Below are 25,489 nucleotides of genomic sequence, written 5' to 3' on the forward strand. Positions count from 1 at the left end.
TAAATTGCCCTCCAAAAATTCCTAGTGCTTGGGAAACAGAGGCAGATGACTCTCAATGATTTTTGTGGTCAGCATGGTCTACGTAGTGAGTTCTACTTAGTAGCCTGTCTTAAAAAAAAACAAAAATAAGGTGCTGGAAAGATGGCACAACAGTTAAGAGCGCTGGCTGCTCTTGCAGAGAACTTAGGTTCAGTTCCCAGCACCCACATGGCAGCTAACAACTGTCCATAACTCCAGTTCCAGTGGATCCAACATCCTCTTCTGATCTCTGTAGGCATTGAATGACATAGGTGCACTTATGTACATGCAGGCAATATACTCCTACACATAAAAAAATAAAAATAGCAGGCCAGTTGAGCCTACAGGGAGACCTGTCTAAAAATTCAAAAAATAAAATAATTTTTTTAGTACCTTGTATCAACCCTTAACTAATAAAAAGCTTATATTGCTTTTGAAAAATCTTCACTGTTTACCAAAAGAAAGGTCTTTGAGGATAGCTCAGTGGGTAAAGTTTATTTTCTTTCTACATAAACATGAGGAATTGAGTTCAGATCCCCAGCACCTACATTAAAAAGCTAGGCATAGCCAGGACTTGGGAGACAGAGGCAGGAGGGTCTCTGTGAGATTGAGGCCAACATGGTCTACATAGCAAGTTCCAGGTCAGTTAGGGCTACAGGGAGACCTGCCTCAAAAAACAAAACCAACAACAACAGAAAACAGAAAAGCTGAACAGGTGCACCTGAAATCAGGTGGGTCCCTGGGACTCACTTGACCACCCAAGTCTAGCCAAATGGCAAGCTCTAGGGAAGATATCCACCATTGACCTCACCTTCATACAGAAGTGTACATTACATATACATACATCATACACACACATATATAAAGATCTTTTATTTTACTTTTTGTTTTGTGGTGCTTTGGATCAAACCCAGGGCCTCCTGCATGCTAAGTAAGCATTTTACCAACTGAATTACACCCTTAGCCCTTCAATTTTTTCCCCCCGCCTAAATTTGATATGATAATAAATGAAAAGAATAGATATATGGTGGGGTTTTTTTTTGGTACCTGAGAATAAATACTTTCTGTGAATGATTTGTGGAAATATGCCCTCTTGAAGATGACCCACAAACACAGAATCGGTAGGGAATCAGAAGAAAGTGTAGTAGCTCATCCATTAAGAACACTGGCTCCTCTTATACAAGACTTGGGTTCTGTTCTCAGCACCCACATCATGGTTTACAACCATTCTTAACTCCAGTTCCAGGGGATCTGATTCCCTCTTCTGGCCTCTGCAGGCATTGCATGCATGGGTACACTTACATGCAGACAAAATACACACATAAAAAAATAATTAAAAAGCAATTGTAGGGGACTGGAGAGTTGGCTCAGCCATTAGGGGCACTGGCTGCTCTTGCAGAAGACCAAGGTTTGAATCCCAGCACCCACATGGCAGCTAACAACCATCCATAATTCAGTCCCAGGGGATCTGACACCTGGACACCGTGAGTATTGCAGGACACCAGCAAGACACTCATACACATAAAATAAAAATAATAAAATATTTACGATAAGATAAAGCAATTGTAAAATGAAGGGGATGATTAATAATACAAAAGTTAATTATCTCTGATGGAAAGTAAACTGTTATGGGCATCTATATATAACATTTCCAGAATTACAAGAGTAATATTTATTGTGACCATAATAGGTAAAAGAATTTTAATGCCTTCAGAACAGTGTTTTAGGTTTTATTTTTGTGGAATTAATACCCTGATGTTTTACTTTTTGGCTTTTGGGGTAAAGCAAAGAAAGGGAGAAGTGGCTAAGATAGGTGATGAGTGGACTAACTGTACCATTTGTCTCTGTAACCTAATGCTCTTAGTCTTCAGTCAGGCAATAACACAAACTAGTTGATTTCTGCATTTTTTTTCTTTCCCTGCTAGTTTATCTGTTTCCCTAATTTATACTCTATAAATATGGAAATGGACACTTCAGAGACATTGACTGTGTTTTGACCTGACATGATTTCTTTCCTGGAGAATTTCCTTTTAAATTTAAAAAAAAAAAAAAAAATTTTATTTTATGTTTGAGTGTATTGCCTGCATGTATGTAAGCACTCCCATGTCATGCAGTGCCCACGGAGGTCAGAAGAGGGTGTCCGATTCCCCTGGAGCTAGAGTTACAGACAGTTGTCAGCTGCCATGTGGGTACTGGGAATCAAACGTGGGTCTTTTGCAAGAGCAGTGCTCTTAACCACTGAGCCATCTCTCCAGTCCCAAGAATTTCCTTTTTTAATGCTGCCTCTGGCACTTCAGTGCACTGACTAGAAATTTAAGAGATCTTGATTGACTGTTTGAAATGGATCTCTGAATTTTAAAATATACATATTTCCAAGAGAGAACAATTTCTTGCCTATCATAAGAGACTGCTTTCTGAAGGAATTAAATTCCCTTTGAATAAAGGGCATATGGAGAGCAGTTAACCTTAGAGAATTAAAAAGAGCAGCATCATGGAAACATGAATGAAGGTGTTCACGATGGGGAAGACTGAAAAGACTTTCTAGGGTGAAATGTTTGTTTTTAGGTGCTATGATGCCCCCTTATTTCAGGTTAGATTATTACCTTTTTTTTTTAAAAAAAAAAAAAATATCCTTCCTGGCTGCTTGCTTACTTAACCAATATCACTCAGTCCTGAAATAGAACCAGCACTTAGTGTTCATCACCTGCCTTATAGCCAGGCATAGTGGCACATGTCTATCAAGCAGCAGCCAAACGATAACAGGTTCAAGGCCAGCCTGCGCAACATAGTGAGATTCTGTCTCCAAATGCTAGGGATAGGGATAAAGCTCAGTGGCAGAACATGCACAAAGCCCTGGATTGGATCCCCAGCACCAGAACAAACGACAGAGAAACCCAATCCTGCTTTGCAACCTCTGAAAGAAAATCTATATTTAATATTTTAGTTTTGTTTCTAAAAATTATAAAATAATAAGACCTTCCTAGATAATGTAGACAGTCACATTATGGGTATATTCAAAACATGTGAGTATGCTGCTTTTAATGAAAATACAGTACGTATTGTTTTGTGACCTTTTTTTTCACTGCATCATGAACATCTTTCCATGTCATTCAATACAAGTATCCCTTGCTATCTGAATCGATTTGGTTTCTGAGTCAAGGAGCATGAGCTTCAGTAGAAAGGGATACCTGCACTCTGCTACAGCATTTTTTGGGGGGGAGTTGTTTGAGACAGTCTCTCTATAGCCCCAGCTCACTTTGCAAACCAGGTAGGCTGGCCTTGATGTCACAGAGATCCTGCCTCTGCTTCCAGAGTGCTGAGATTAAAGGCATGCTTACACATGCCAGCCTTGCTACAGCTTTTAATAACTGTGTAGTATTGGCAGTATTCATCAGGGTTCTGGTTAACAGAACTGTGAATGTCAAAGTGGGTAACAACCCACTTTTTGCTATAAAAAGACTAGTGTAGCTCTTTTTGTCCCCTTGTTACTGATGGAACCTAAGGTCTTACACATACTAGGCAAATGTGATAACACTGAACTATATTTTTGGCTTGCAGTGAACTGTGCACGTGTGTGTGTGTGTGTGAGTGATACAAATAAAGAATTAAGTTGAAAGTGTGTATGCTCTTCACCTCCATTGCACACCTCTCTTTTTGTACTTTGGCATATATGCTGTCCTAGTCTTAGCTGTGGACGCTAAGAAACTAACAGATAGAAAATATTACAGTTTTCACAGGTGTTAATAACAGAGATATGGTTAAAAATGGGATTATTTTCATGGGAGGGGGAGGGGAGGTTTATACAAGGAACCTTGAGGATAAAGGGAAAGAAGGAGCTCAAAAGAGGAGGGACCATAGGAGAAGGGTATTAATTACATTGGCAAAGGCAAGAGCATCAAAACAGAAGGTAATAAGCTACAAAGGATCTTTTTTCTTTTTTTTTTTTTTTTTTTTTGGTTTTTTTAACAGGGTCTCCCTGTAGCCCTAGCTGGCCTGGATTCGCTCTGGAGACCAGGCTAGCCTTGAACTCACAGAGATCCGCTTGCCTCTGCCTCCATGTGCTGGGATTAAAGGCATGCGCCACCACTCCCAGTTTTTGTTTTTGTTTTTGTTTTTTTAATCATTTTTATATCCCTTGCAAGTTAGTAGGGTAGGCTGACAGTTATGTGGGTGTTGCCAAAAAGCATGCGGGTCTGGATCTGTATGGTTTATTTCACAAAGCAAAGCAGTACCTTTACTGTCTACATCTATGTTGGTTCCTAAGCTCTGCTTTTTTACGGGATGGTGTTGAAAAGGGCCAGGTATTAACTGTACATACAACTACTGGTTATAGAAAACTGTGAACCCAAATCTTTATAATGGGCAGTAAGCAGGTCTATTCTTTGCTCTGGAAAGTCGTTTTTGTTGTTGTTGTTTTTCTGGTTTTGATTTTTTTTTTTTTTTTTTTGAGACTGAGCCTCCTATATCCCCAGCTGGCCTATGTAGATCAATCTGACCTCAGTCTTAAAGAGATCCGCCTACCTCTGCCTCCTGTTGCCTGGGATTAAAGACCTGTACCACTGTGGCTGGCTCTTTTTTTTAAATTTTGTTTTGAATGCTTTGAAAGACTAGTCACTATACAGACATCTTTGTGAACATATCCTGAAGCAAAGGCAATCTCTTGGCAATGCATGGAAAAATGTAAGATCAGAAATGTGGAAAATTATCTTTAAGCAGAAAGAAAATTGGAGAAAGTTGTTCTGTGAGCAAGTAGAAAAAGAATCATTTCAAGGAGGAAATAGTTAGCTTTGTTCAATGTTGCTAAAAGGCTCTTCAAATTCTAGTTAGTTCTAGGATGGTGTTACATGAAAGACAGTAACAAATGTTAGGAGAGGATATGGAGAAATAGAAACCCTCATTCATTGCTGGTGGGGATATAAAATAATACTACCACTTTGGAAAATAGTTTGGCAGTTTCTTTTTTTTTTTTCTTTTTTGTCTTTTTGAGACACGGTCTCCCTGTAGTCCCAGCTGACCTGAACTCATTATGTGGACCAGACTGGCCTGAACTCACAGAGATCCACCTGCCTCTGCCTCCTGAGTACTGGGACTAAAGGCATGCACCACCATGCCTGGCAGTTCCTTAAAAAGTTAGGGCCTAGTGGTATAGCTCACATGTAAAAGGCCCTAGCACCAATGAATGAATGAATGAGTGAGTAGTTGAGCCTAACTTTGTTATGCCCCAGAAGTTCCACTCTTTTTTTTTTTTGTAAACTTTTTTTTTTTTTTTTTAAATTTTGTGTGTATCTGTGTATTGCCTGCATGTAGGTAAGTGCGCCCATGTCATGCCAATGCCCATGGAAATCAGAAGAGGCTGTCGGATCCCCTGGGACTGGAGTTACAGACAGTTGTTAGCTGCCATGTGGGTGCTGGGATTCGAACCTGGGCCTTCTGCAAGAACAACCAGTGTTCTTAAACGCTGAGCTATCTCTCCAGCCCCAGCAGTTCCACTCTTAAGTATCTACCTAAGAGAAATGAAAATGGTCATTTATACACATTTACAAACTGTAATCTAGGAAGCACTTTCACAAGAGGTGAAAATTGCAAAGAACCTAAGTGCCCTTCAGTGAGTAAACTAGAGGCAAAAATTGTACCATTTAGTAAAGGAATTTAACTTTAGATATATGCTGCAGTATGGATGGACTTTAAAGCATGTTCAATAAAAGTAGACACAAAAGACATTTTTGTATGAGTCCATTTGTAGGAAATACTAGAAAAGATGGAAAGTAGATTTCCTGAGATAGTGATTTCCTAGAGTTGGGAAGAAAGTCTGAGAATTTACAGTAATTGGGCATGAAGAGATTTGTTGAATTGGTGAGAATGTTCAAAAACTCATTCATGCTGTTGATTGTATAACCTGCCGCATTTACTAAAATCATTAAATTGTTCACTTGGCAAGGGCGAAGTATAAGATACTCAAAATATGTAAACATTACTTTTTTTTTAAAGAGCAGTTGAATTAAGGAAGTGATGTGATCAACTGAAAAGTCAGGAAAGCCAAGTGTGTGACTTTTCCTGGGAAAACATGAACAAGTGTCTCTTCACTCCAGATAGGGCACTGACCACAGACCAAAGAAACAGTTCCACTCAGGCCTACCTTGGTGAACCTGTGGGTTTATTGAAGTGACTTACAGGGGCATGAGTGGTGATTCATAGAGCCGTCATCCTTCAGCTGAGTGCCCAATGTGCAGGCAGCTCTACTGAACAGTCTTCTCTCCACTAGCAATTGTTTACAGATTATGGGAAGGGCCTTGTTACTGTTGGTTTAGTTTGCTTCCTGAGTCTTCCAAGCCTCCCTCTTCCTTTGCAGGAGGGAATGTTCAATTCCGAGGATATAGTTATGTAATACTCCACCCCCTTCCTTCTGTTCTTACATTCTTCAACTCCCTGTTCAGAAATGTTCCCTGGGCTTTGGGTGGGGGTAGAGAGTGTAATGTAGATGTTTCATTCTTGTATTTATGGCTTAGCATTGGGCCACTATGCCACAGCAACAGTTACTTATTCTCAGCAGTTTGCCTGGTTATGAGTCTCTACAGTAATCCCCACCGACTGCAAAAGATTAGAAAGTCTCCCTCTACAATTGAAGATGACAGCAGCAGCAAATATGGGAATAAACAAAGATGTTTGTTATTTGATTATTTTTTGAGATACGGTCTCACTGTGTAACCCTGACTGGCCTGGGACCTACTAATAGACTAGGCTGGCCTTGAGCTCAGTGATCCACCTGCCTCTGCATCTTCTACTCGAGTGTTTGGCATTACAGGTATGCACCACGCTGCCCACCTAAACACACAAAAATTTTTAAAGGAAATTTCACAAGTGTATCACATCTGCTTAACAAAGTAATAACAGCGTCGTTCCTACTAGAACCTAACACTTCCTCAACCACAGGTCTTTGCTCTGGCTTAAACTGCCAAACATGGACCCTCTTATTCCAATATTGCATGAAAATATCCCATTACTTCTATCCGTTGTTTGCTCAAAAGAGTAATGTTGGGTACAGCAGCGTGGAAGAGGCACCTTGTTCAGTGCTCTGTAATCCAGTACTTCATGAACCTATCTGCTTCCTCATTTGGGGGCTGCTGTGTATCTCCCCTACCTCAAACGCTAGATGGTGTTGGCTTGTATTTTTGTTCTTCCCAGGACAGGGGTGAGTAGTTCGTTCACCTGCCTGCTGTACTTTCTACTTGAGTTGGCACCCCCTGCCAAAACAGTCTCCACCTCCAGTACACTTAGACACCAGCTCCTATAACTAAGCATACTCTGGAGGACTAACTGCCCCCTCCTAAGACAGACCTTTCCCTGTACCACTCTGTTGTCCATTCCTTTGTTCCCTTTGAACTGTTGCTCAGGCTTTGAAGTTTTCCAGAGGCTCACAAACACTGAGTTTATCAATTATGTTTACTTTTTTAAAAAAAAAATTTTACTTTCTGTGTATGAGTGTTATGCCTGCAATGTGTGTAAGTACACCTGTGTCCTGCAGTGCCCACATAGAACAGAAGAGGGTGTTGGATCCCTTGGAACTGGACTTATGGATGGTTGTTAGCTGCCCTGTAGGTGCTAGGATTTGAACCTAGGTCTTTTGCAAAAACAGCCAGTGCTCTTAACCATTGAGCCATCTCTCCAATCCCTTCAGTTTTGTTTCTAAGAATACCAGCTCTGTACAAACTAGACACATTTGCTTTCAAGGGACATGAAGAGGCTCTTTTATCTACTTTACCCTTCTCTGACCTACTTTTGATTGCTATAGCACTTTACAAACCTGATATGTGTGTTGACCTAAGTCAGTCCTTCCTCTTAGAGCCTCTTCTACCCCATAAAGACCGTATTTCTACCAAGAAGCTCAGCAAAGCCACTAAAGCCCTGTACCAGTCCCAAGGTCCCTCCCTGCTGAATTAACTACTTTCTTAACTTACAGACACAGTCCTGTCACAAGGCCTAGTGAATTGAGTGAACCAGAACATAGCTGCTCTCACATCCAGTTCCCTCTGGCTGACCCCCACCCCTGGGCTGGAATTACAGTTGTATGCTGCCTTGTCTGGCTTTTAACGTGGGTGCTGGGAATCCAAATTTAAGTTCCCATGCTTCCACAGCAAGTGATTTACTGACTGAGTCATCTCCCCAGCTTCTGGCATTTTCATTTTTAAATGTAAAAACACATCAACTTAGTCATTTCCCAAAGGTTATACTATAATAAATCACAAGTACAGTCTTGGAATTTTTTTTTTTTTTTAATTTTATTTGTCATTTTGAAACAGGGTCTCCCTGTAGCCCCAGCTGGCCTGGAACTCACTATGTAAACCAGGCTGGCCTTGAACTCACAGGGGGATCCACTTGCCTCTGCTTCCCAACTGCTGGTACTATAGGTGTGTGCCACCATGCCCAGGCTAAAAAATTTTTTAAATGTATTTTCTTATGTGTATGACTGTTTTGACTACATGTATGTAAGTACATCCATGCGTGTAATGCCCACAGAAGCCAGAAGTCATCAGATCCCCTTGAATTGGATTACTGATGGTTGTTAGCCACCATCTGAGGCTGGGAACTGAGCCCAGGTCTTCTGAAAGAGCAGCCAATGCTCTTAACCACTGAGCTATCTCTCCTGCCCCTGAATTTTTTATTTCTGATTTCCTTTTTCCTCAGTTTTTCCTCTTTAATTATAGCCCTAGGTCTTTTTTTTTTTTTTTCCTTTGAGACAAGGTCTCTGTAGCCCCATGACCTGGAACTCATGTAGACCAGGCTGGCCTTGATTTAACAGATCTGCCTGTCCCTGGCTCCTGAGTGCTGGAGTTGAAGGCATGTGCCACCACCCCTGACTCCTACATATCTTTTCTTTTTAGGTACATGAAAATTTTCAAAGATGAAAATAGGGAGATATAAAAGTAAGCATGAACCCTAATGGTAAACTGTAGACCTTGGGTGATTATGATCTGTCAGTGTAGACTCATTAGTTGTAACAGACACTACTCTGGTGGACAATATTGATCATGTAGGCACTATGCCTTGTGAGACCTGCAGGTACATGGGAACTTTCTACCTTTCACTTTTGCTATAAACTAAAGCTGGTCTAGGTAAGTTTAGGGTTTTGTTGTTTTATTTATTTATTTATTTATTTATTTATTTATTTATTTAATTATTTGGGGTATTTATTTATTTATTTATTTATTTTCTTCCCCTTGAAGCTGAGGACTGAACCCAGGGCCTTGCACTTCCTAGGCAAGCGTTCTACTACTGAGCTAAATCCCCAACCCCTTGTTTTTACTTATTTTTTAAAGGATGCCAGACTCTTCTCAGAGAAACCTCTACTGCTCACCCTTTCTGGCTACCACTTGTTACTGAACGCTATCTATTTCCCTCATAGTACCTCATGGTACCTGCTACTGTTTGTAAATATTTGCTTATAGTCTGAATCTCCCTCTGGTTTGTTTGCCTGATACTACAACACACTAGAAAAGTCAATTTTTTTGAGGAGGGGGTAGGGGAAACAGGGGCTTGAATTCAGGGTCTCACTATGTAGCCCATGTAGACTTGAACTTGTGAACCTCTTGCCTCTGTTTCCCCATTGCTGGGATTATGGGCATGCTCCACTAGCCTAGCCTAGCAATGTGTATTTTCTTAATAGAAAGCAAAGGTAAGAAGAGAGACTGATATAATAAGTCACCATGTATTTTATCAGCCAGATAGCAACATTTTCTATAAACAACATTTAGTTTCATATATTATACCATCTTAGCCTGTAAATATTTTTTCAGTATACATATCAGATATATAAAAGGATTTAAAATAATTAATGCTGTTATTGTGGTAACAGAATTAAGTAATTCTTTAACATAATCTAAGCCTAATAGCCAGTATATTTCTCTGGTTGTCTCACAAGTATGTTTTTACATTTAGTTTTAGACAGCATCCACATGTGGTTCACACATAGCATTTGATTCTCATTACTCTCCAGTCTCTTATTCTATAATAAGCAGCCTCTGCTACTTTTCCATGGTTCTCCCCCCAATTTACACAATTCTCCTATGTCAGCCTCTCCAGTGCTGGGATTACAGGCATGCACACATATACCTGGTTCAAGTGCTATTTTGTGTATGTGGGTATATATGTGTGTGCTTGTGTACTTTCTGTCCTTTTTTTGAGACAGGGTCTCACTGTGTATCCCTGGCTGGCTTGGAACTCAACTTCATAGACTACTGGCCTGCAGCTCATAGAGATCCACCTGCTGCTGCCTCCTGAGTGCTGAGATAAAAGCATGCACCACCACGCCTTGCCCTAGTAAATGTTTTAATTAGATATAAACAAGATTGACAGACTGCTAGCCCAGTTAACCAAAAGAAAGAAAGCACCTCCAAATCAACAAAATCAGAGATGAAAGGGGAAACATGACAACAGACACCAAAAAGATCCAGAACATTATAAGGGAATACTTCAAAAACCTATATGCTACTAAATTTGAAAACCTAAAAGAAATGGACGGGTCTCTAAAAGCATGGGAACCACCAAAACTAAACCAAGAAGAGATCCAACAGCTTAAACAGACCCATAACACATAAGGAAATTGAAACAGTAATACAAAACTGCCTGACTAAAAAAAGCCCAGGACCAGATGGATTTACAGCAGAATTCTACCAGACATTTAAAGAAGATCTACATCCAATACTACTTAATTTATTCAAAAAGAGATAGAAATGGAGGTAGAAGCCGGGCGTGGTGGCGCACGCTTGTAATCCCAGCACTTGGGAGGCAGAGGCAGGCAGATCTCTGTGAGTTCAAGGCCAGCCTGGTCTACATAGTGAGTTCCAGGACAGCTGGGGCTACAGGGAGACCCTGCTTCAAAAAAACAAAAAAAAAAAAAAGAAATGGAGGTAGAACTTCCAAATTCCTTCTATGAAGCCAGTATCACTTTTCTTAAAATGTTTTTGAGAGAGGATCTTACTTTGTGGCGCTGGCTGACCTGGAGCTCTATGTAGACCAAGCTGGTCTTAAACTCACAGATCTTTGCCTGCCTCTTGCCTCCGGAGTACTGGGATTGAAGGCAATTGTCATCATGCATGACCTTTAATAACATATTTTGTATTATATAACCCCCTTTCTAAGGAAAGTAATAGGTACTATACACAGTAGTATTTGGTACTACTTTTTAGCAATGTAGTCAGCAGATCACACTTTATTAACATGCAGAACTTTTAAATAGCTGCATAGTGATCCATTGTATGGGTTGCCTTGGTTATTTAACCAATCTCATACTAATTCAGCCTCCCTTTTAAATCCTTAGGGGACCATTCTTATGTGGTCAAATAAGATGTAAGAGTTTAATATGATTGAAAAAGTTTTTTTGAGACAGGAGCTCATTTAGCTCAGGCCAGCCTAGAACTTGTTTAGCTGAGGATGACCTTCAAGCCTCTACCTCCCAAGTGCTAGGATTACAAGCATGAACCTGGTTTATTAGGCATCCAGGACTTTGTGCATGCTAGGCAAGCACTTTACCAACTGAACTATATCACTAGCCCTAAGATTGAAAATTTAAAAATACTGAAATCTCTTTCTCTATTGTATCCTTAAATGTATTCAAGAGTGAATGAAGGCTTTCTTAAAATGAATTTTATTTGGCCTTTTTGAATTTACTTTTTCTTTGTTTTTTATAACAAAGAAAACTTTTATAATAAAAGTTACATAATACCTTTTCTTCTTTTGGCCTTTTTTTGAGACAGGGTCTCCCTGTAGCCTCAGCTGGTCTGGAATTCACTATGTCCACCAGGCTGTTCTCTGTCTTACAGAGATCCACCCACTTCTACCTCCATAGTGCTGGGATTAAAGGTGTGCTCCTCTCCCTGCACCTGGCCTGATTTACTTTTGGGTGTGTGTTGGTGTGTGTGTTGGTATACACATTCTGATTTACTTTTTTTTTTAAATTATTTTTATTGTATGTGTATGTGTATTGCCTGCATGTAGGTAAGTGCACCCATGTCGTGCAATGCCCATGAAGGATAGAAGAGGCTGTCGGATCCCCTGGTACTAGAGTTACAGACGGTTGTTAGCTGCCATGTGGGTGCTGGGATTCGAACCTGGGTCTTCTGCAAGAAAATCAGTGTTCTTAACCACTGAGCCATCTCTCCAGTCCCCCTGATTTACTTTTTTTTTTTTTTGGTCCTTTTGAGACAAGGTCTCCCTGTAGCCCCAGCTGGCCTGGATTTGCTACGGAGACCAGGCTGGCCTCGAACTCACAGAGATCTGCCTGCCTCTGCCTCCCAAGTGCTGAGATTAAAGGCGTGTGCCACCATGCCCAGCTGATTTACTTTTTAAACTGTTTATGATGGGAATATTTTAAATCTTTTGCCATAATAGATAATTCGGGTATCATTCTGTTACTGTTAGCCATATCGTGCCCAAAAACAACTTGGGGGAACAAAAGGTTTATTTCCACGTCACAATCCATAAATGAGGAGAGTCAGGCAGGAATTCAAGCAAGAGCTTGGAAGAACACTGCTTGCTGGTTCTTTTAACCTAGGGCTATATGCCTAGGAACTGTACTGCCCACAGTGGGCTGGGCCCTTTGTTATCAATTAATTATCAAGACAGTCTTTCATAGACATGCCCACAGGCCAATCTAATCTAGGCAATTCTTCAATTAAGACTAACCAGTATTTTTGTATTTAATGATACTCTATGCATTTCATGGCCAGGTGTGGTGGAGCACACCTTTGATCTCAGCACTTTGGGAGGCAGAGGCCAGCTGGGGCTACAGGGAAACCCTGTCTTCAGAAAGACCCGCCCCCTCCCAAACCAAACTATGCATTTCATTATTTATACTGGGGATTTTGCTGTTGTAATTTTTATAGTATGTAGATATGACTGTTCTGTTAATAGTAATATTTTCTCTCTTGAATCAGATGTTCTGCCTTATTCAATACGGGTCCTGTTGGAAGCTGCTGTACGAAATTGTGATGGCTTTTTAATGAAAAAGGAGGATGTTATGAACATTTTAGACTGGAAAACCAAACAAAGCAATGTTGAAGTGCCCTTTTTCCCTGCCCGTGTTCTTCTTCAAGATTTTACGTGAGTAACAGGTTCTAGTCCTATATTATTACCTGTGCTGCAACTGCAGTAGTCTCTTAGAGCCTCCCCATGTCACTGAGCCTCTGTCACAGAATAAAACCCAGATTTCTTTACTGTAGCCTAAAATACATTATCTGATGGGAATGTCTAAGGATTATTTATTGGAAGTGTAAATCCTGACCCAAATTTTGAAGGAGCCTAGGAGTTGGCCAGAGCATCCCTCTCACCTGTTCACACAAACCTGGTTTCTGTGCCACTAATGTGTTGCATCCTGTATATACCACTATTGTGCTAAACATCAATTTATTTTCCTTACAAATTCCTGGAGAGCCAGCACTATATCATTGTGTGAAGCATATTGAAATCATTTGGTACATGGCGCACTCTCTGTCTCTGTCTCTCATTTTTTTATATATATAAAATTGATAATTAATAACAATGGGCCCAGCCTGCTGTGGGCAGTACAATTCCTAGGCATACGGACCTAGATTAAGAGAACCAGCAAGAAGTGTTCTTCCAAGCTCTTGCTTGAATTCTGCCCTGACTTCCCTCATTTATGGACTGTGACCTGGAAATAAACCTTTTCTTTCCCTAAGTTGCTTTTGGGAATGATACAGCTCACAGGAACAGAATGATAATTGAATTATCTATTATAGCAAAAAATTTAAAATATTCCCATAATAAAAAAATTTGTGTGGATTAATGTCAAGAGGTAAAACCTATTATGAATAGCTTTGAGATAATCCAAGGACTGTGGAGGAAAAAGGGCCTGAAGGAGAGAGTGGCCCAGGCAGTTCTCTGGGTGTGTTCACTCATAACCTCCAGCACTCATTTCTTCTGTTCTTTTTGGCACATCTACCCCTGAGCACTCAAGTTCTCAGATAGTGTTAATTCTCTTTAAGCCATGAGGTATGTCTAATTTTGGATCTTAAGTAAATTATCAAAAATAAACACAGAAAAAAAGATTGTTTTTCAAAATAAAAATAAGTATTAAGAAGTAATTAGACCTGTAATTTGATCGTGCTCTCTTTTTTAGTGGAATACCGGCAATGGTGGATTTTGCTGCTATGAGGGAGGCAGTGAAAACTCTCGGAGGTGATCCTAAGAAAGTCCATCCTGCCTGTCCAACAGACCTTACAGTTGACCATTCTTTGCAAATTGACTTCAGTAAATGGTACTATAATATAGATATCTATGAAGACAGTCATGTTAACTGGAAGTAGGTGGGATAGAGGAAAAGGAATAGATTTCAGGCAGAGTAAAGCATACTGTGTTTGTAATGCTTGACTAGTGTATTGAAGAATCTGGAAATTTTTTGGATTAATGTAATTTTCTGTACATCAATTCTGAGTTTAAAGCTATTTTCATGTTTCTATATTTCTGTTAACCATATTTAATAGAAGCATACTGGCCTATAACTTGCTATTTGGAGTAAGTTACTGAACTAAGTTAGTTTCTTTTTTTTCTTGCGAGTTTTAGAGCCAGGGTCTCAGTATTCAGCCCTGACTGGCCTGGAACCCTTTTTGTAATCTAAATTGGTCTCAAACTCTTCCTCTGCCTCCCAAGTGGTGGTATTATGTGCATGCATCACCACATCCAGCTTCATTTCTTTTTTGTTTTTTAGTAAAAAAAAAAAAAATCTTTTTTACCTTTTAGAGAAAATCTAAAGGTTTGTCTTTAATTGGTGGTCGAAAATACTGAGTCCACTAAAGCTCCATTTTCCTGCCACTGAAATGTTTTATACATTTCTTAGGCTTCTATAACTCATGAGAGAGCTTATTCTGTATTAAAATTGTCTATGTTCTTTTAAGTCATTACCAATTATATTAGTACTTGCTCAAAGTTATTATTTTTCTCCTATAATCTGAAATTTGCTTTGGACATCTGAGTTAGGGGGATGTATCCTTTGGACATCATGGACTTTCAGATAGACTTGCTAATGGGCATTTTTTGAAAGCTATGTTTCTGTCACTTTTAAATGTTCTGTTTTTGTGTTTTTGTTTCCTTTTGGAACAATAGTGCAATACAAAATGCACCAAATCCTGGAGGTGGAGACCTGCAGAAAGCAGGAAAGCTCTCTCCACTTAAAGTGCAGCCTAAGAAGCTTCCCTGCCGAGGCCAGACTACCTGCCGAGGATCATGTGACTCTGGAGAACTAAGCCGAAACTCAGGAATGTTTTCTTCGCAGATTGAGAATACACCCATCCTGTGTCCTTTTCATTTGCAACCAGTGCCTGAGTATGAAATTGTTTCTGTAATGTTTACTAGTGCCAGATTATTTTGCAGTTAAGAAACATTCTTCATCTGATTCCTGTTACATTGTCTTCATAGCTTATGTGTTTTTTTGATTTTTGTAATCCAGGCTGGTCTAGAATTCCAGATAATCATAAACAGACAACACTTGGTTTAAGAAATATTGGCACATTTAGAATAGCTAAAAAATACATACATATGAGCCAGATGTGGTGGTGCACGCCTTTAATCCCAGCAGAGGGAGGCCTGCCTGGTCTCCATAGTGAATCCAGGACAGCTGGAGCTACAGGGAGACCCTGTCTCAAAAAGACCCCCCCCCTAAAAAAAGAATACACACACACGCATACATATATGCATGTTAAATGTCATTTCATTAGTTTGAAGCCTTTGGAGTGGATCTTCCAAGTTCTGTCATATTCTAAAATTTTGGTTAGTATGTTTTTTCAAGATTTTTAAAAAATTATTTTAAACTTTGTATGAGTAGCTGGGCATGGTGGCACACACCTTTGATCCCAGCAGCACCCAGGAGGGAGGCACTTTTTTGTGTGTGAAAATAGTAACTAATTTTTCTTTTGCATCAGTGAAGTAGTGACTGTAAGTACAAAGAGGGAATTGAGGGGTAAAAATGATCAGAGTTTAGCATTTGGCCCTTGAAATCAGTGTCATTTGAAATCATATGTGCTAATAAGCAAATGGCATTTTGTAGCCCTAAGTACTGTGGAGAGGTCAAATAATAGAAGTGCTAGAAATCTGTGTTCTCTAAGGTCCTGAGACTGCTGCTGTGGCTGCAAAATTCACTCAGCTGTCAATTATTAAAATAATTTTCGGGGCTGGAGAGATGGCTCAGTGGTTAAAAGCACTGGCTGCTCTTGCAGAGGACCAGGATTTGATTCCCAGCACCCACATGGCGGCAATGAACTGTCCATAACTCCAGTTCCAGGGGAATCCGAAGCCCTCTTCTGACCTCTGTGCCATTGCATGACACGGGTGCTCTTACATACATGCAGGCAATACACATACACATAAAATAAAAATAAAAAATAAATTTTTTTTTAAAAAGTTCACAAAGAACTATAATTTTTGAACTCTAGATGACATGCAGAATTTAAGTTTTATTGATATTCTAGAAAATCACCAGCTAGTAAATTGAATTGAACAACTTAAAGTAGGTTGGAATAATTTTGTGTGTGTGTGTGTGTTTGTGTGTGTGTGTCTTTTTGAAGCAGGGACTCCCTGTAGCCCTGGCTGTCCTGGAACTCACTATGTAGACCAGGCTGGCCTTGAACTCATGGAGATCCGCCTGCCTCTGCCTCCTGAGTGCTGGGATTAAAGGTGTGCACCACCATACCTGGCTGGAATAAATTTTTTAAGACATCCATTAAATTTTCTTTCTTTTCTGTCTTTTTGAGAAAAAAAGATCCATTAAATTTTCTTTTTTTTCTGTCTCCCTGTAGTCCCAGCTGGCCTCAAACTCACAGAGATCTGCCTGCCTCTGCCTCCCAAGTGCTGGGATTAAAGGCATGCACCACCATGCCTGGCAACAGTGTATTTTTAAGTAGTTTTAAACACTGATGTGGACATTGCCTTGTTATATTTAGTAAGATAATTTTTCTGTAGCTGTCCTTTGTGTTATGCAAAGCAGCAAGAGGTTCCTTGTCAAGAAAGAGAATAATTCTGAGAAACCTAGTAAGTTATTGTAAGGATTTTAAAAATGTGTATGTGTCTATAAGAATGAAGACTTCTAGCACAGACCTTTAATCCCAGCACTTGGGATGCAGAGACAGGTGGATCTCTTGTGAGTTTGAGGCCAGTGTGGCCTACTTAGGGAGTTCCAGGCCAGCTGGTACTACAGGGAGACACTGTCTGAAAAACTAATACGCATAAAATAGATAAAATACTAAAAAAAAAAAAAAAAAACGAAGATTTCTAATACAAGACAAATCTTTTTTTGCAATGCATGCATTTAATACCAGCTTTTCTTCCTTTTAGACCTGAAACAGTGTTAAAAAATCAAGAAGTAGAATTTGGCAGAAATCGAGAGAGGCTTCAGTTTTTCAAGGTAAAATGATCTAGGGAAATTTTGTAATGATAAGCACAGTTTTTATATCTAGACTTATGATTATTAAAAGCTTTATAGTAATAGAAACTTTTTGTTTCACCCAAAACAGTAAGATTCCAAAATGTTATTGGAAATTATCTTATTGAAAACAAAAAAAAGAAAACAGCAACTATATTTCAAGTGACCAGTGGACAACCTTGTGGTTCATGGCCCCGGTTTTCCTTGAGTCTTGGGAACATAGTTTCTGGTCTAGAACTGGCTGTGTAGTTGAAGATGACCTTGAACAGTTCTCCTGCTTGCACCTCCCTAATTTTGCAATTGCAGGTGTGGGACACTGTGCCCAGCTTATTTAGTCTTCAGAATAAATATCTAGACTCAGTATCTGCTTTTTTTTTTATGTAGTGTAAGCTTTGAATTGACCATATTGAACATTGGCTAACAATTTTAGTGTCCATATTTATTTGTATCTTGATTATGAATGCGAACTAATACAGTGAACTAACACTGTCTCTTCAATCCAAACAAAATATAGTGGAGCTCAAGAGTTTTTAAGAATGTAGCTGTCATCCCTCCTGGAACTGGAATGGCTCATCAAGTAAACTTAGAATATTTGTCAAGAGTAGTTTTTGAAGAAAAGAATCTCCTCTTCCCAGACAGTGTAGTTGGCACCGACTCTCATATAACCATGGTGAATGGTTTGGGAATCCTTGGGTGGGGTAAGTAAATGCCTAAATGTATTTGGTTTCTTTTGGGGAGGGGATGTCAAGAACATTATCAGAGAGTAAGTGACCTCTTTGAGCCTCTTTTTTCATCTTGGCAACAAAAGGACACAACTTAAATGTTTATAAATTGTGTAAAATTTATGAAAAAACAGCTGGGTATGGTGGCGCATGCCTTTAATCACAGCACTTGGGAGGCAGAGGCTGACAGATCTCTGAGTTCAAGGCCATCCTGGTCTACATAGTGAGTTCCAGGACAGCTGGGGCTACAGGGGGACCCTGTCTCAAAAAGACCAAAAAAAAAAAAAAAAATTATGAAAAATTTTGAAGCTATTGCAGTGGATGCTGAGGAAACTCTGATCCTATTGATGATGGCCATAATGGTACTCTGAATAGCATTGAACATCTACTTTTATAAATCAAAATTTCTTTAGGTCATTTTATTTATGGTCCTTTATGACTTATGCCTCACTCACTGTTTTTCACCCCTATTGCTGGAATGTAGCTAGTATTAGTTCCTGTTTCATGATTAAGCACAGTAGCTTCTTAGAGCCATAATTCCTCTCATCAAGTTAAGAGTAGTACCCCATTCTTTTAAGAATGTCTACTGTTCTTCCAGAGTATCTGAGTTCAATTCTCACCACCCATATAAGGCTGCTCATAACTACCTGTAACTCCAGCTCCAGGGGATCCAATACCTCTGGCCTGTTTGGGCACCCGCATTCAGCATGCACGTACCTACACATAGATGCACATACACATGATTAAAAATAAATTTAAAAAAAAAAATGCCCTGTCTGTACTTAATTGTTTTGTAGGATGTTACTATTATTGTTATTGTTTTCTTTTTAACTTAGACACAGCTCCATTAGACTATAAAGTTGACAAACTGGGTTGTATTTATACCTGTGTGTTGATGGTAGAACATTGTACAACATACACTCACAAAATGTTTACTAATTTGATACAAAAGCAAAAATTCCAGTTTTCTCAATGATGAGAGTGGAGTCATTGATTTTTTAAAAGACTTGTGTTCAAGGTCCACAGTAAAAGTACTTGAGTAGCTCTTTATACGGTGCTGTGTGTAAGTCAAGCTCATGAAACACTTGAAGATTGTAAATGTTGCAGGGCTAATTTAAGTTATCTTTAAATGTCCTCTACTAATATGCATGTCCTTACTACTAGGAGTTGGAGGCATTGAAACAGAAGCAGTTATGCTTGGTCTACCAATTTCTCTTACTTTACCAGAGGTAGTTGGATGTGAGTTAACTGGGCCATCTAATCCTTTTGTTACATCCATAGATATTGTTCTTGGCATTACAAAGGTAAGTTAAAGTTGTAGTAGTTCTGTGAGTTACTGAAAATTTTTATATAAGTGGAGCAGCCCCACAAGAGCTGGGATTTGGGTTCATTCCTCTCTCCTTAGTCCTCACATTATTAGCTACATCATAAAGTTACCATAGTAATTAGAACAAAATTTAAAAATTTTTATGATACTAAGCATAAAAAATTGTCATTATACACTTGATTCATGTGAACACATTTATTAAATCACCTTGTTACAAGCCTGTTTGGTAGGTACTGTTGTAATTATTTTAATTCTGAGAAGAACATTGAGACACATGAGATCTGATTATTTACCAGAGGAACCTAGGGCAGAATGGTAAGTGGGAGACCACGGATTCTGACCCTGGCAATCAGGTTCTTGAGTCTATGCCCTTATTAACCATTCTTGCATTTTTGCTTCAACAAATAGCTTGTTGATTACATGGATTTAAAAAATATCATTTCACATTGTGACTGAGGAGTCAGATGTGGTGGCTCATACCTATAATCCCTGCACTCAAGAGGTTGGGGGCAGGAAGATCAGTTAAAAGGCCAGGCTCCAAAAATTTTTATTTTTGCTTATGTATGTGTATATGTGTGTCTGTGTTCAAGTGTATACAGGTACACGTGGAGGCCAAACAACAACCTTCAGTATCAATCGTCTGGTGCTACCCATCGGCCTGGACCTCTCCAAGTAGGCTAGGCTGGGTACCAGAGCCCTAGAAATCCACCTGTCTGTGCCTCCCGAGAGCTGGGATTATAGGCACATGCTATCATGCTTGACCTTTTTGAAAAACAAAAACAACCCGAGTGTGGTGGCACATGTTTTAATCCCAGAGGCAGAGGCAGGCATATCTTTGTGAGTTCCAGGCCAGCTGGGGCTACAGGGAGACCCTGTCTCAGAAAGACAGAAACATAAAGGGTTCTGGGTATTGAGCTCAGGTCCTCCTGCTTATAAGGCAGTTTACCACTTTACCAATTGTGTAATCTCCCCAGGCCCTACTTCCCAATTAAAGTTGTTCATTACATTTATTTGTTTATTTTGTGTGAGTGCTATGGCATATAGGAGGTCAGAGAATAACTTGGAAGTTGATTCTCTCCTACTGTGGGTCCTGAGGCTCAAAGATGAATCAGGCTTGGTGGCAAGCACCTTTACCAGCTGTGTTATTTCTCTGCCCTTCCTCCTAATTTTTAAATAGTTAAATCATTTGTTTTAAAACTATTACTATATGCTTTTAAAAATATGAACAAATATGGTAGTGTTAAACTTCTCTATTGACTGTTTTAGCATCTCTTTGAAGTATCACATAACTTTCTCTGAACTTGTAAAATGTTGACCGTATTGTGTTTAATACAATGAACAGTACATTCTGACTTTACAGCCTAATTTTGTAGTTTTCACTAATTTCAATTAAGTCGCATTTTAAAAATGGTTGCACTTGAGGCCGGCGTGGTGGCACACATCTTTAATCCCAGCACTCAGAAGGCAGAGGCAGGAGAATCTCTGAGTTCAAGGCCAGCCCTGGCCTATATAGTGAGTTCCAGGACAGCTGGGCCTACAGGGAGACCCTCTCTCAGAAAGACAAAAAAAAAAAAAGGTTGCACTTGGAACATGTTCCACACATGATTCCAATTTATTATTTTTTAAAATATTATATTTTCTTTTTTAATTTTATGTGTACAAGTATATTGCCTGCACGTATGTGAGTGCACCGGTGTTGTGCAATGCTGCAGAGGTCAGAAGAGGGCATCAGATTCCCCTGGAACTGGAGTTAAGGATGGTTCTTAGCTGCCATGTGGGTACTGGAAATTGAACCCTACAAGAACAATCAGTGCTCTTAATTGCTGAGCCATCTCTCCAGCCCCATAATTCCAATTTATATTCCAGCCTCTCAGTGGTTCTGATTAAATTATTCATGTGGGGGCTGGAGACATGGCTCAGCATTTAAAGAGTACTGACTGCTCTTCCAGAGGACCCAGGTTCGGTTCCTAGCACCCACATGGTGGCTAACAATTAATTGTCTGTAACTCCATTTTCAGGGAATCCTACACCCCTCCTGGCATCGGTGGGCATTGCACACAGGGTACATTCTCATATATGCAGACAAAACACTCCTACACATAAAAATAAATTGGTGTGAAGGCTTTGGGAATATGCCACAGGGTAAAATGGTAGTGTCACCTCAGCATTTATAATTATCCCTTTTCCCTGATGAGGAAACATTGACACCTTAGTAAAATGATTAATTGAATACATGGTGTCAAACATCACAAAGTTAAACTGAGAATTACAGGATTTATTCCTAAAGGAAAAGAAATGTTCTGTTTTGAGTTTAAAGAGATCACTACTTCAACTGTCCTAAATGCTAAGGCTACTTTTTAGTTCCTTCTGTTTTTACTTAGTAATACTATTGTCTCTGTGGCTGACAGGTTATTGTTGAAGAATTTTAATCTATTACATGTTTGTTGAATATTATTTTTTGAGGTCATATTCATAACCTTTATAGGATTAACTATACGCTAATTTTTTCCGATTCATATTTTGGTGCCACATTAATTTGATGAAGGCAACACTCAACTTAGTATATCTTTTTTTTTTTTTTGGTCTTTCTTGAGACAGAGTCTTCCTGTAGACCCAGCTGGCCTTGAAATCACAAAGATTCGCCTGTCTCTGCCTTCCGAGTGCTGGGACTAAAAGCATGTGCATCATGCCCAGCTTCAACTTGGCATATATCTAATCTAATTTTGTTTTTATCCTTAAAAACTATAATTATAAAGAGACATTAGCTTAAGGTTTGATTTTTGTTTTACATCTAGAAAAGTTTGTATTACGTAATCTTGGATGCCTGTAAAATGTTAGCATTTAACGTTATTCTTAGGTTGAGGACTGTTTCCTTCTCAACTCCCTAGGCACTTTTCCCATGCTAGTTGGAGACTAATTTTCAAATTTAGAAAGATGAATGTTGTTTTGCTTACTTGGTGGTAATGACAAATGATGTTTGGAGGAATTCACTTTGAAACCACATGTTAAATCATACCATAATGAATTTACCTGTAATTAATGTTGCTGTAAATATTTGAGCCAGGACTAATGATTTGAAGAATTTTTCTAATGGCATATAATTTTATTTTCACCTGTATAGTCTCTTTAGTATATTAGTATTATTAATTACAAGATGCCATCAGTGGTTAGAAGCACCATTGTTTTATGTGCTGCTCTGAAAGAAAGGGTCTGCCAGCTATATTAGGCACTCCAAGGAATCTAAGATAGATTCTGATTTCAAGAGATAGTAATATAAGAATTGTAGCCTTCTTGGGGCTGGAGAGATGGCTCAGTGGTTAAGAGCACTGGCTGCTCTTGCAGGGGACCCTGGTTTGATTCCTAGCACCCACATAGCAGCTATCAATCATCCATAACTCCAGTTGTGGGGATCTGACGCCCTCTTCTGCCCTCCTTGGGCATTGCAGGACATGGGTGCACTTACCTACATTCAAGCAGTACACTCATACAATAAGAATAAAAAAATTTTTTTTTTAAAAGAAAGAATTGTAGCCTTCTTGAGCTTTTAGACTTTTTAAAAATCCTAATGATGACCATTAGACCATCCATTTATTTACTTTTTATCTTAAAATACCAGTAAAACTAGTGAGTTTGTTTTATAACAATGAAAGCTCTTAACCTAGTATTGATTAAAAATTAGATATATACTTTTTCAGAAATCCATGCTGATTTTATCATTGCTGATATTGTGTTGTTTCTGCATATCCCTAAAAGCACCTCAGACAAGTAGGAGTAGCTGGAAAGTTCGTCGAGTTTTTTGGGAATGGAGTTTCACAATTATCTATCGTTGATCGAACTACAATAGCAAACATGTGTCCAGAATATGGTGCTATCCTCAGCTTTTTCCCTGTTGACAATGTGACACTAAGACATTTAGAACATACAGGTAAGAGAATATAAAATTGTTGTATTTCCCGTATTTTCAATATCTTTCCATAAATTGCTATGTCATGTTATTAAATGTTATGAAATTTTCATTTTGAAACAGTGACTCTCAGATCTTACCAGGTGTCTCTAAAGAGTGTTGTATCCTCAAAACTGAGTTCTTTTCAATTCACTGACAGCAGTAGTTTAAAGGAATTATTCAAGCCACTGATCTTTATTTCGCCTTTTTCCCATAAGGAAGACTCCCTCCACCCCATTCAGGAAGTTAGGCTTGAGTGACTCACAGCTGAGCCATAGTAAAGAGTCTGGAACTCAGAAGCAGCGTAGAGTTACAGATTTCCAATCTTTTTTGTTACTTGATTTGCTAGGATCTTTGGTCACTCTCATGAGGCACCTTCAATACTAGAATGGGTTGATACTTCATAAAGCAACTATACTTTTAAAAAGTAGAACTACTTTTTCTCTTGTGAGGAAAGTTGGGGCTGGAGGGATTGCTTAGTGGTTTAGAGCACTGGCTACTCTTGCAGAGGACCTGGCACCCACATGGCAGCTAAGAAACAAGGGCACCTGCATGCACATAGTACATTTAAATATACACAGGCAAAACACTCAAACGCATGAAAATAAAATACAACAAAAAAAGCATTCTTTGCTAAGGGACTTATCTCTAATTGAAGATGTATTTGGAGTGATATCTGTTCTTCAGTTTGGAGGCATATATAGTCTGTGTTCCTTACTTTGGGAGCATTTTATAAGTGAATTAATCAAATGACAAAAGGATGATAGATTATATGAAACCCTTGACGGAATGCGTTCCATAAAATGTAAAACTTTTTTGTAATCTGGATTCGATGGTAGAATATTCAAGAGATAAATGGTATATATGTACTATATATATATGTATGTTGTTGGTTTGTTTTTTTTTTTATTTTTTTTGTCTTTTTGAAACAGGTTCCCCGGCTGGCCTGGAACTCGCTATGTAAACCGGGCTGGTGTTCACAAAGATATGCCTGCCTTTGCCCCTCAAGTGCTGGGATTAGTGGCGTGTGCCACCATGCCTGGTTGTATATGTAATTTTTTAATGAGTTTTGAAATTTTCAATTTTAGATTTTTTTTAATGTATACTTTTCATTGAATTTTTGTGGATTTCATACAATAAATCTTAATCATATCTAGACCTCCTCTCCTATCTGCACTCCCTCACAGCCTGTCCACAGGATTGCATGTAGTCTATCAGATATATTAAGACCTCTCAAGTCTAGTTTGTGTACCCCAGATGTCCCTTAGTGTGAGTTAATCCCCTGGAGCCTACCTGTTCAGCCTGTCTGCTGTCATTCACTTCAAGAAAATCAACTCTCCCTCAGCAGTGATCAGCTGCTAGTAGTTCCTACATTAAGGTTGTGGCCTCCTGCCCATTTCCCCATTTCTGTGCTGGTTTTAATCTGATTGAGTTTTCATGGGTCTTGTGCATGCTGTCACCATTGCTTAAGTTCACGTGAATAAGGTCCCAGGTGTCCGTAAAATGCTTGATCTCAAGAGATCTACCTGCCTTTGCCTCCCTGAGTGATGAGATTAAGGGCTTGTGCTACCACTCCCGACCGACCCCAGGCTATTAAAATCTTTCTGCCTCCTCCTCTGAAATGGTCCCTGAGCCTTGGGTGGGTGAAGTTTAATATAGGAGCCCTGCCCAGGAACACACACTCTGCAAACACTTACTCTCTATACTTTGACCAGTTGTGGCCTTTTATGTTCATTGCGCTCTGTTGCATGAGGAAGCTTCTCTGATGAAAGTTGAGAGACGCCTTAGTATTCTCTCTACCTCTTGTCCCACAATGTTCCATGAGCCTTTGGTATAGAGGTTCCATTGTAGATGTGTCACTGAGAGTTGGGCATCTCATAGACACTTATTCCCTGTTTGTGACCAGTTGTGGAACTCTGTAATAGTCTCCATCTATTTACAAAAGAAACTTCTTTGATGAGTGGTGACTGGTATACTTATCTGTAAATATAAGGATCCATATTTAATATATAGTAAGAAATTATGTTTGTCTAAAATCTATGACCTCTCTAGCC

At 39.2% G+C, this 25,489-nt stretch overlaps 1 protein-coding gene across 1 annotated transcript in view; it reads left to right on the forward strand.

Annotated features, from left to right (window-relative positions):
• The window catches only part of Ireb2 (iron responsive element binding protein 2), a 56,257-nt gene that overhangs the window by 3,522 nt on the left and 27,246 nt on the right, over window positions 1-25,489 (forward strand). Inside the window, exons 3-9 of the mRNA XM_008823410.3 lie at window positions 12,948-13,113; window positions 14,150-14,287; window positions 15,133-15,351; window positions 17,356-17,425; window positions 17,958-18,141; window positions 19,330-19,469; window positions 23,246-23,417. Of these exons, the coding sequence (XP_008821632.1) occupies window positions 12,948-13,113; window positions 14,150-14,287; window positions 15,133-15,351; window positions 17,356-17,425; window positions 17,958-18,141; window positions 19,330-19,469; window positions 23,246-23,417 (1,089 nt within the window). The remainder of the gene's footprint in view (window positions 1-12,947; window positions 13,114-14,149; window positions 14,288-15,132; window positions 15,352-17,355; window positions 17,426-17,957; window positions 18,142-19,329; window positions 19,470-23,245; window positions 23,418-25,489) is intronic.

This window comes from Nannospalax galili, unplaced genomic scaffold (genome assembly GCF_000622305.1).
Source record: "Nannospalax galili isolate Female #2095 unplaced genomic scaffold, S.galili_v1.0 scaffold28, whole genome shotgun sequence".
Lineage (NCBI taxonomy): Eukaryota > Metazoa > Chordata > Mammalia > Rodentia > Spalacidae > Nannospalax > Nannospalax galili.